The 12,463-nt window shown below is 41.5% G+C and overlaps 1 protein-coding gene across 3 annotated transcripts in view; it reads left to right on the top strand.

Annotated features, from left to right (window-relative positions):
• Positions 1-12,463, top strand: part of PDE1C (phosphodiesterase 1C) — a 506,252-nt gene that overhangs the window by 114,867 nt on the left and 378,922 nt on the right. For all 3 annotated transcript variants that reach the window (XM_004418849.3, XM_014785896.2, XM_087429336.1), the window contains exon 3: positions 7,038-7,209. In XM_004418849.3, coding sequence (XP_004418906.1) covers positions 7,038-7,209 — 172 coding nt within the window. The remainder of the gene's footprint in view (positions 1-7,037; positions 7,210-12,463) is intronic.

Below are 12,463 nucleotides of genomic sequence, written 5' to 3'. Positions count from 1 at the left end.
TGATCTAAGGATGTACAATTGGAGTAGTGTATTCAAAAGATATTTAAATTGTCTTATTTTCCATTATGATTATGTTACCAATTTGATATCCAGTTAGGTTTGTTTGTATTCAATTTTAGGATTTCTTTATTCCTTATTGATTTTATTTTATTTTTGGATATTAAAACATTAACATAGTTCAAAAGTAAAAACTATCTACAAATGTGAAGTCTTTCTCTCATCTCTAGCCTATTCTCCCTGTTTTACCTACCTATCCCCCATAGGTAACCATTTTCATGGTTTCTAGTCTATTCTTCTTGTTTGTCTTTTTTTTGCAAAAATAAGCAAATGCATTTCCCCTTGTTTCTTACTCAAGAGATAGCTTAATATACTATCAGATACTAGATAGCATAATATATAACTCATGCATGTTACTTTTTCCCCACTTACAATACGTATTGGAAATCACTCCTTATCAGTTTACAGAGATCTTTCTCTTTGGGATATTAGTAGCCTGTTATATGAATGTACCATAGTTAATTCAACTGGCCACTGGATGTGGTGAGGCTAATTATGGAACTTTCAAAAGGGTACAGCAAATGTTGGTTGTGGACAGCTCGAGAAGTTTGGTATTGCTAAGGGATAATTTTTAAAAATTCATACAAATACAGAGTGAATATGTGTCAATTGATGAAGAAACCTGTAAGATGTTACAAGTGGTTTGAAGGAGAATCTGAAGAGCAGACAAATATACAAGTCCATCAGGAATGCTGAAGTGAATTTGCTTAGTAGATATAAAACTGGCAAAACTCATCAGTACCTACAGGGAGACAATTAATTGCATTCCATGGGACACAACTTATGTTTTTATAAACAAGAATTATTTGCATTACTCTTAGTTTTCTCCAATTTACAGAACTGTAAAATAGCTCCAAGGTAATGAAAAATGGAGATAACTGAGCTGGGTGAACTAGACAAGATATACAATAAACTTTTTTGCCCATGTCAAAGTCTTGAACCATTATTTTGACAACGTTTTTGGAGGGGATGGGGATGAGGGGTAGGGGAAAACCAGCTCATTTTTTCCAAAGACTGGAAAAATGTCTTTGGAAAAATCAGACTGGTACTAATCTGAACCAGTCAGTAGCTGCCTTGCGTTTTTCTGCCTCATCAAATCTCCTTGAGGGCAGGGATGTGTAGTGAAGGTTTCTGTATGTCTTGAAGCATCCAGCGTGGGGCTCTGAAGTGCTCAGCACTGTGCTAGAGCACTGGGGGCACAAACCTCAGTCCCCTTCTGTTGATGGTTGGCATGTATCAGTGGACTCATCCCTTGGGCATATCCAATATTTTTAAGTCTTTCCATTTTGTGTTTTGTTCACCTAAAGCAGACTGTTGTCAATAATTTACCTTCTGAAAGAGATTAAAACAGAAATAAGCAAAATTCTTCTCAAAATGCCCATGTTATGCCTGCTTCTTGCTTCTCCCTGGGGTTTATGCCTTAGAGCCAGGTTATAGGTGAGACTGCACTAATGAGCTGTTATAATTAGATCCTTGTGGATGGAGCCCAAGTTCTACTGAATGACAGCTTTGATCAAGTCAGATAACAGCCAGAACAGTCTAGGACAGGGCTGGGGCTTTGATATTGCCCTTCTTTAAAACATTTATTACTATTTTAGTTTACTTATTATTGTTTGGGTTCGATGAGAACCAAAAATGTTTTGTTGAAAAAAAATTTCTTTTCACTTTATCGTGCTGTGAAAATTTTTCTAATCTCAGTCATTATAGAAATGTTTACTGAAATACAGTATTCTCATGTGAATCACATATTCATCATCTGCATGCTTCCTCTTCATGAATATGGAGAGGATCTTTGTCTGTATTTTCTATCTTGAAATGCAACTTTTCAGAGCATGGTTCAACTATGGGCCCATAAGCTGCTCTGCTCCCAGTATTTTTTAATGGCATCACTGTCTACCTGGCTGCCTGAACAGAAAGCTCACTCCGTCTTGACACCACTCTCTTCTTTATCCTCTACACCCGGTTACCAAGTCCTATGTGATTCGGCTTGCTTATCTCCTAAAATCACCTTTTATGTCTTCATTATCACCAGGCTTTTCCAGACCCCTCATTTTCTCGTGGCTGATTTCCCTTCTAGCTGATTGCCCCAGTTCTAGGCTCACGCACATCTCCCAGTTAGAGCATCCTCTGTGCCGCTGGTTCCCAACATTTTCTTGAACAAAGATCCCCTTCCCCCTTTTTAAGTTAAAAAACAAAACAAAATCACGGACCATCCCATGAGAGTAATTATTCTCTGGGCTTTCAAAGGTCAAGAGAAACGCAGACCATTTCCATTTTTTGAGTTTCCCAGAATATTAAAAAAAATGAAGAAATGCCAAAATAGGTTATAAAAATTCTGATGTGTTTCAATTGTTTACCTTTAACAAATTAACAATGTTACATGAGTAAAGTATGCAAAGTAATTATGCCTTTCAGAAGGTAATTGGAAGATTTATTAAAATATCAGTTCCTAATGCTTTATAGATGGTACTGTTTGGATATGGGGAACACTTTTATGTTATGTGATGAGCATACATGTAACATTTAGGAATGCATTTGGCTGCAAACAATTGAAGATCTAAGAATGTCATAAGTAGGTATTTATATGTCTTACATCAAGAAATCTGGAGATGGGGGAGACCAGGGAAGCTGTTCAACTGTGCTGTCAGGGACCCAGGTTCTTTCTACTTTTCCACATGCAAGATGTAGGCTTTTGTCATAATGGTTGCCACCTCATGGTCACAAGATGGCTGCTGTAGCTCTAACACCATGTCCACCTTCCAGTGGGAAGAAGAAAGAAGGGCAAAGGAGAAAAAAGAGAAAGGCAAAGTTTAAGGGGACAAAAATGTTTTCCTCCTATTAAGACTTTACTTTTTTATTTAAAAAGAGACTCTAGCCCCAGGAATTTCCACCTATGTTTCATCAGCCAGAATTATAACATGTTTAGCCATAGCACAGTAAGGGAGGCTGGGAAATTGAATATATTGTTTTCTAGCCTCTTTAGAAGAGGAAGGCAAGTGAAAAGGGAGTTGGGAATGAATGTCGAGTGAATGCTATTTATAGCTTATAGCACAGTCTTCCTTTAAACTTGCCAGTGTGTCTTTGTAGCTGTTAGTACAACTTTTGGAGGTGTTATCACATGTCCATTTGGGACCCCTAAAGAAGATGTAGCTTGGGTCCTGTGATCCTTTTGATTCACTGACTGAGAAAATGGTGAAAAAACTATTATAAATTCATTAGAACTTTTATATGAATTTGTAGTTTATTAATCACATCCATATATACTTAAAAATTAGTCATATATATGTGTAAGGCTTCATTATTTTGTCTACAGGTAAAATGGATTCATGGACCCCTTCATGTAGCCCTGCTATTCCTCACAGGTTCACTGGTCTACAGCACCCCCATTTTCCTTTCTGAAACACAGATATAGTCATGTCATCACAACCTTGCTTAAAAATCTTTAGTCCTTTTTTGTCTGCAGAGGAAATTCTAAAACAATTACCATTTTATTCAAGAGAATTTACAACTGGCCAACCAACCATTGGCCTTTTCTCTGCTCACTGCCCCCTCTCACTTTGCTCCAGCCTTAACAAGCTGCTTTGTTCTGCCTCTGAGCCTTTGCACGTGCTGTTTGCACTGAACATTCTTCTCTGTCTTCCTGACCTGCTGAAGATCTGTTCCTGCTTTAAACCCATGTCGGCGTCGTGTCCTCGGGGTAGCTTTCTCCAGGGCCTTGAGGCAGAGTGGGTGAGCCCTCCTCTGCCTCCTGTAGCCCTTTGTTTGCCCCTTAGTTATGGTGCATTGTCCATTTATTGTGATTACCTATGGGTTGACTGGTTCTCAAGGGAAACATCCTTGTTCATCTTTCTGTTTCTAGGGCCTGGAATGGAACCTGGCGTATTGAGGGAGTTCAATATGTATATATTGAATGAATAAATGAAAGAATGAACGGAAATGGGCAGGGAGTTTATTATAAGGTCTTTGCTTAGATCAAATTTAAGAAAGCAGGCTGCTGCTGTTGTTCTTCCTCCTAGAACCAGACCTCAGTTAACATAGAACAGACCTTTGTTAATATAGAACCAGACCTTCATTAATAGGACCAAATCTTATTATGATATATGTTTAGGACTTTAAAAGAGCTGTCTTGCATTTCAGAAGTTGGAGGGGTCTGTCTCCAGCCACTAATGTGCTTTAATTTTCTCTTGATTGACACAAAAGCAGTTTGGATGTGGGACACCCTAAGGGGATCAGTCACGGCCATGGTCATTAAAAGAGTTGTTTGACCCATAGGTGTCCTTGGAGAAGGTTCAGGGATCTTCTCGGCAGAGCCGTCCTTGAGGCACAACAAACCAGGGTGATTTCTTCTGTGGTGGGCTACGGGTGTCTGATCAGGGTCTTGGGGAGGCATCCTCATGTGCATACAAATCTAGTCTCTACACGCCTATTACATGCGTGTACATTAGCTGGCACTGCTCCTTACCCCTCCATGCACACCTCCTCATGCCCCATAAAGAGCTTTTGTGTGAATTAGAAAAAGGTACTCCTTCTGGATGGACCGGGTAGAAAAAGCCAACCCCTTCTGGAGGGACCCAGCTCCGTGGGTGCATAGCTTGGTGACTGGACGGTGTCTTTGTGGAAAGAGAAAAAGTTTCTTTCCTCTGGGAAGAGTGTAACCAGCACAAGCTAGTGGTAATGGGGTAACGGTAACAAAGTCCTCAGGCTCTACTTTAAAAAAAATTTGCTGATAGACTTCTTTTATAATAACTGTTTATTTTTAGTATTTTATTTATTTGTATTTTTTATATCTTTGTATTTTAGAACAGTTTTAGATTTACAGAAAATTTGTAAAGGTAGTACAAAGAGTTCCCACGTACACCCTGCCCAGTTTCCCCTATAATTAACCTCTTCTATTAGTATGGTACATTTGTCACAATGAATGAACTGATACTGATACATTATTATTAACTAAAGTACATGCTTTATTCAGATTTCCTCAGTTTTTGCCTAATGTCCTTTCTAAGTTTCAGGGTCCCATGAGGATACCACATTACATTTAGTCATCCCGCCTTCAAGGCTTCTCTTGGCTGTGACAGTTTCTCAGATTTTCCTTATTTTTTGATAACCTTGACAGATTTGAAGAGTACTGGTCAGGTATTTTGTAGAATGTCCTTCAGTTGAGATCTGTCTGATGTGTTTCCCATGACTAGACTGGGTGTTTTAATAGGTTTTATTATCATTACCCAGCCCTCGTGGTCTAGTGGTTAAGATTAGGCTCTCTCACTACCACGGCCCAGGTTTGTTTCTGGTCAGGGAACCACACCATCTGTCTGTCAGTTGTCATACTGTGGTAGGCTGGTGTGTTGCTGTGATGCTGAAAGCTATGCCACTGGTATTTCAAATACCAGCAGAGTCACCCATGGTGGACAGATTTCAGTGGAGCTTCTAGACTAAGACAGACTAAAAAGAAGGAGCTGGACACCCACTTCCGAAAAAATTGGCCATGAGAACCCTATGAATAATAGCAGCAGAGCGTTGTCTGATATAGTCCTGGAAGATGAGAGGATGGCACAAAAAGACCAGGCACGGTTCCTCTCTGCTGTACACAGGGTTGCTAGGGGTCAGAATCAACTTGACGGCAGTAACAACAAATTATTATTCAGGTATGGTAAGACCAACAGATCAAGGATGACTGTCATTGAAAAGATAGTTTGTTAATATTCACAGATCCCAAAAGAGGGGGTACATGTCACACCATGGAGGCCATGCTGAGAAGCACTGGAGTCAGTTTTGAAGCAGAGGGAGGGGGAGAACTGTGGTTTATTGAGGTTTCTGCGGGAAGAAATGGGTGAGGCGGGGTAAGCAGGCTTAGGATTGGCTAGTTTGAATGATTTCAGTGGGCTCTGGAGCATAGGGGCTCTCTAGATGTCTGGTGACTTGTCCTAGGGTGATTGGCCAGGTGGATAATGGCCTGGAGTGCGAAAGCGCAGTAAGGGAGGTGTTGGGGATATAGACTCTGGATTGGTTGGTTTGTATTTGAAAAGCTTGCCCCTGGGAGGAGGGATCTTTCTGAAGTGTTGAATGGAGGGAGGAGGTGGAAGATGAGGCAGGCAGGAGGCCAAGGCAAGTGACTCAGGAGTATTATGGGGTTGTCCAGAACAAGGCTTGTCTGGGATATGCCTGTAGGGCAGATGTTAAAGCATCAAGTTTACAGAAGCTAGAAACATGCTTAATACACTGGAGTTATGTGTTTTGGGGAGGAAGACCACAGAGGTAAGGTGCCATTTTTATCACATCATATCAAGGGTACATAATATCAATGTAACTTATCACAGTTGATATTGACCTTGATTGCCTGGCTGACCAGGCCCTATTTTGTGGCACCATATTCACTTAATGTCTGCCTTTAATGTTCAGCTCATATATTTGAGGTGTTTGTAGCGTAGGATATCAGTAAACATGCAGTGCAGTTTTCTTTAGATCTTGAGCTTCCAGAATAGTGAACCCATCTATGGTGAGTTCTAGTTCTTAGAGTTGGGCCCTGTTTGGGGTAGATGTCTCCGTAGAATGGAGTCTTGAAACTTGGGGCTCAGGCAAGCTGAGTTCATAGGGGAGACTTGTGTCTCAACATCCTTACAGTTCTCTAAAATGGTAGCCATTTGTGTACTTCCAATTGCTGAACAAATTCCTACGTAGGTACCTGTGGCTCTGTCAGGAGTTGGGGTTGGTCACTACTGAAATAAGACAGGATCTATATCCCTAACACTTAGTTATGATTCAAAATATTCCATGTTAGCCAATTTTTTGTGTATAAATTAAAAAATTCCTGGTTACTTCGTAAGTTGCCTGACCAGTATATTTTGGAGCCCTCTGATGTTGGTGGAGATCATGAGAAATATATAAATTTCCCTGCTCTGTTTTTAAAAATCCTGAGTTGAGCAAGGCAGGACATGGAGTTGATTGATAATGCACCTGTACACCTTTTTCCCCTCATGCCTCAGGGTCTAAGTCGCAGAACTGCCTGTGGAACTCCCTCATCGACGGGCTCACAGGGAATGTCAAGGAGAAGCCACGGCCAACGATTGTCCATGACCCCCGACCACCCGAGGAAATCCTAGCTGATGAATTGCCTCCACTCGATAGCCCAGAAGCCTTGGTGAAGACATCCTTCAGGTTTGGTGGATTGCAACTCAGTTGCTTCCTTCTTATTTGCTTGTGGAGTTATTTCAATCCAGTTGGATGCATCGTCAGCGTCACCAGCAAATTGCCCCATTTCTTTGCACTGAGTAAATTAGAATTGATGAGGAGTGTTCGAATTAATGCTAGCTGGACTTCTGGCTGGATTTCCTGAATGTAGTGAAGATCATATTAGTAGTTAAGTTGCTGTTGGTATTTAATTGGTATTGGCATTTAAATGCTAAGGCAAAGGATTTACTGATGTTGGCAATTTGAATTGGATTAATGAGTCTTTTGCTTCAAAGGAGGATGACGCATGGAGATAAGTACGCAGAGAAAAAGCATGTGGTGGGAATTAATTCAGCCTGGTGCCTTTAGAGTCTCTTGCTGGGGGAAGGTTTCTAGTTGTAAGAGATATGAGAGCTGCTGCCTCCTGAAATGAAGCGAGGATCTTCTTGTGTGGTTTCCCAGGTGGCTGTTTACTCTGCTCTTGTTCATCGTTTAGTCTCGAGTCTTCCTGCAAAGGCCTGTTGTGTTTTCTTTCTGTATTATACTCCTCTTTCCTCATGACTCGGTCCCTTACCTTCTCACCCGTATTAAACGAAAATCAATCTGGGTGTGGATGTGGTGTATAAAAGTGATTTTTTTTTCCCAAATTGGGTCTTTCTAACTCACTTTTGAAAAACACAATAGTACTGGTATCAAAAATTAAGATTTACCTGTTACCCTCATTTTACTTCTTTCACTTTTCTTTCCATTATATGAGGCTTTCATACTCTCCACATGGCTAGTGGAACATATAAACCTCCCTTTTCTCTGCCTATAAACAATTCAGACAACTCTTGGAGTCCATGAAATATATTTGAAAAATGTGCTATCTTTTGCATCCAGGTGATGTGTGTAATCGCTCAGTAAAAGCCATTTCATTGTGTGAAGGTTCTTAATGTAGATTGAATTATGGATGTGTTCTGAAAAGGAGTGATGAATAGGGGTTTGGATTCCTTTATATAATGTGACTGATGCAGTGGCAAATGCTTTTCTTTTTCCTAGTAAGTATTTGGTTACTGCATTGTGAGGTTTTAAATAAAATAAAACCCGCTCAAGTAGAGAGAGGTACATTCTATGAACTTGAGATTCTCTGCAGGTGACTGCAGTGGAAAAGGGGAGGGCGAATGGCTTTCTTGGTCTGAGTGTTCTCATCTTGGAACGTCTCTGGTGGAGTTGGCCCCTTCACACACAGTCTTCTTGTAGCTACTCCTTCCACCCCAGACCAGGTTCATCATCTTCTTCAATGAACAGTTAAAGAGTTACATCTGATTTGCTAGCCCAACTCCATTGCCATCATCCCTTCTCTTTGCATTCCCTTAGTGCTCTTTAATAGAGAAAATGTATTGATGGCCATAACTTCATTTGATCTGCTAGTTTTAAGTTGTATTATGTGTCCATGTCTTGATTCCAGAAGGAGGTTAAATCATAAGTTTGTCAAGGTCAGGACTTATTTCTGGTTCCTTGTAACACTTGGTGCAATAGGAAAAACACAGCAGGTGTAAATGTGCCAACCCTTCAGCAATTGAAGCTAGAAATCCACTGGCATTGGTTAATCATTTATTGGTCTCCCTAATACAACTGTATGCTATTCTGGAACCATCCTTTCTTCCAAAGAAGATAGTTGATTTCCATGGCAATGCTAGAGGGTTAATATTCTCTAATGCAGTTGTGGTTGTCACATCAGTTGTGAGATTTGTTGTATATAAATTGTTATAAGCAAAGTACTAAAATGTGGGAACAGTTTACTTATCAAGAAATAAATTAGAGCAGAGTCAAGGTTACCCTTGTAATAATGCCGCTTGCTTTCTATTCTGCCTTTTGAATTGCAATGAAAGGAGTGAGTCGTAGCTGGATTTTAAATAATGCTGATAGGAATATATTGCTCATGTGTTCTCTCCCCATTTCACTCAAGGAGTGAAAAAATCTGAGAATTGCTGACTCCCAATGTTAGTGACTCTGAGAAATCTAGGAAGAATGGTGGGTTATACTCCTACATTTTAAAACTTCAGAGGTACGTCAATGATCAGTGCTTTCAGATCCTAAGATAACTCCTTTTACCAAGCAATATAGTCTTCCCTCTGCTGAGGTTGAGGTGTTGAGTTCTTTTTTCTGACCCTGAAATTTAGAACCTCTCAGCTGCCATGGCCTGTGTGTATGTGTATGTGAACACATTTGTACCCCCGCCACACACACACAGTAAGGGATCTGGGCATGGGATTGTTAGCATCCTGCCCTTCTCAGTTCTGGAGGCTCTTGTTTGCTGAGGAGGAGCACATGGTTCTCATTTATTGGCATGGCTTGTCCTCACAGCTCCTCTGTAGGATCGTTACCACTGAGCAACACAGGGTAAGTGAAAGCTTTGGTTACTCCCTTCTCTTTCTTCTCATTCACATTTTGAGGGCATTTGGAATCTGGGCCATGAAATATGGTCATCAGCTTTTATTATTAAATAGGAATTTGCAAATTGCAATGACAATGAGGCCAATGTGCCAAATTATCAGGAAGTTCAGTCTTTTCATGGGCTTCTTCTCCCTAACTGTTCCCAAGGACCCCCAGGCTTACTGACAGTAGTTTGAGAGTCAACCCTTATTCTGCTCTGTCTCCTGCCACCTGACAAGGAATTGGGGTCTCATGTTGAAGGTGGACTTTCTGACCTCAGTGAAGTTATAAGTCTACATCACGAGTCCAGATCTCCTCTTTCTTGTGACCTCTCCTCCCTCTGGCTTTTGTTGTCCTTTCCTGACATCTGGCCCCAGTTACTACAGTTTCTCAGACATGTTCTAACAGCGTTGATCCTCAAAAGGAAGGCGTCAGATGGTTCGTTTCAGTTTCCACAGAAATCTTTTCTAGCTGTTTGCAAGTATGTAGAGACAGTTATGAAGACGCCACTTCCAGGACAAGAGTGTAACTTGTTTTATATATGCGTAATGTTTTCATTCAGGTAGTTCTTTCTAGAATGAAAGGAACAGTCTGCCTTAAAGGTAAATTCTATTCTCTATCCCAAAGGTAGGAAGCGTTTATAAATTTATAAATGCTAGGTGTTTTACAAAAAAGTTTCTAAAGTTTGTATGTTTCAGTCTCCCACAGGCTCCCTGTTAGGACAATAACAATAGTAGTTATTCTTAAATTGCTAGGCATGATCCTAACAACCCAAAGATGATGTCCATTTTTGAGATGAAGAAACTGGCCCTGAGGGTCTGGCCCAGTGGCGCAGCAGTTAAGTGAGCGCCTATCGCTTCGCCGGCCCCGCCTACCGCTTCGCTGGCCCCGGGGTTCGCCGGTTCGGATCCTGGGCGGGCACTGATGCACCACTTGTCAAGCCATGCTGTGGCGGCGTCCCATATAAAGTAGAGGAAGATGGGCACGGATGTTAGCCCAGAGCCAATCTTCCTCAGCAAAAAGAGGAGGATTGGCATCAGATGTTAGCTCAGGGCTGATCTTCCTCACCAAAAAAACAAAAAAATAACCAAAAAAGAAACTGGCCCTGAAATGTAGAACCTATAGTTCTGATTGAATTCAAACACAATAAGGACAATTGCTTGTAGATTGGTGGTCACCAATGGCAGAAGCAAGGGGTAGCTAGGGTAGACTTTTGGTCCTACTTAATCTTTATCAGCCCCTGGAATCCCACCCCAAATAAGTATATCATCTATAAACTCACATAAAAAGCATGCTTGCGATGCAAATGCAGCTTCAAGACAACTCTTCTTCCAACCAGACTGCCACTGGTGGCCAACACTGTCTATTCACGTTGGTTAGCAATAATGCCAGAGGGTGTAGGAGAAAGTGACAATTTGACGCACAGATTCAGACATAAAGATTTTGGAAAATGAGAGGCATCACTCTTTTCCCCAGAGCTTGTAAGTTGATAGTTGAGGTGTGTGCAAACACCCTCTCAACTCTTAATATGTTCCCTGATAAGCTCCCATCTCGTCTTTCTCTTCTCTGGGCTGTGGTGATGGGGCCAATGTTCCACGTCATGGAGCGGACAGTTCAGCAGAGTCTCGGGAAAAAGATACCAGTGCTTGAAGGGAAGGGTCTCCTCATTCCTGTCCATGTTCAACTCCCAGCTGATATCACTGGAAAGTAACACAGTTCTGTGCTCTGTTGTACTGTGGACTTGAGTCTTTACTCCTCTTCAAAGGGACATTCTAAGATACCCAGGTAGGAAAATTCAACTTCTGAAAGCGGCTGTACTGGGCTTTAGTCTGGATTCAATTACCACTGGCAAGTTGCTTCATCTCTTTGAACCTGTTTCCTTAACTGTCACATCTGAGGGTTAGACTAGAACAGTGTTCTCAAACTTGAGTGTGCGTCATTATTGCCTGGAGGGCTTGTTACAACAGACTGCTGGGCTCACCTCCAGGTCTGGGTGGGGTCCTAGAATGTGCCTTTTGAACAAGCCTCAGGTGGTGTGGATGCTGCTGGTCCAGGGACCACACTTGGAGAACCACTGGACTAGATGATATTTACTATCCGTTTGAACTCTAAAATATTTTTGCTGTGTTAATTTGAGCAGGCCACTTATCTAATCTGGCCTCAATTTCTTCATCTTCAAGATAGGGATAAGGATGCCCACTTCCCAAGGTCGTTGGGAGGAATTGGAGGAGATGATATGCATCAAAGAGAGTGTCTAGCACCCAGAATGTGCTCAGTAAGTACTAATTTCGTATTCCTGCTCAGCACTCACTGGAAAACTTACATGCCTTTGAGTGTATACATGCAGAGTAAATAGGATCAGACTTGGGTTTTGTGGCTCCAGGTGCAGAGACTGTGGGCTCTGAAAGCTCACTAAGCCTCTGGCATGAAAAGTCTGCTTTCAAAACCTGAGACTTTTGAAAAGAAGAAAGTGGGAACCATAACAAATAAAAAGGCTTCAGTGTCTGGAAAGTAGACACTCCTGGGAACTGCCCCATAGATGCCTGTTTTCCTAGTTTCTCATGACCTGTCTCTTTGAACCTATGTTCTGCCCAGGTTTTCCGTAAAAGAAGTGAGAGAGTAAACTGAACCTGGAGCTTAAGGAAGACAGACAAGTCCAGCCAGTCTGGTTGGTGACAGGAATCTCAGGACCTGCCACTAGAGGACCTAAGAGAACAGGAAAGAGCCGGGTGCTTTCTTTCCCCAGCCTCTACTGTGCACCTTTGCAAAGGTGAGGCCCAGCCTAGATTGCACTGAAAATCGAGGAAACCAATGCTTCTTGAGC

Source organism: Ceratotherium simum, chromosome 1 (assembly GCF_057802395.1).
Source record: "Ceratotherium simum simum isolate JZ-2026a chromosome 1, ASM5780239v1, whole genome shotgun sequence".
Classification (NCBI taxonomy): domain Eukaryota; kingdom Metazoa; phylum Chordata; class Mammalia; order Perissodactyla; family Rhinocerotidae; genus Ceratotherium; species Ceratotherium simum.
The sequence above is the reverse complement of the archived record's forward strand: the minus strand, read 5'-3'. Positions and strand labels throughout refer to the sequence as shown.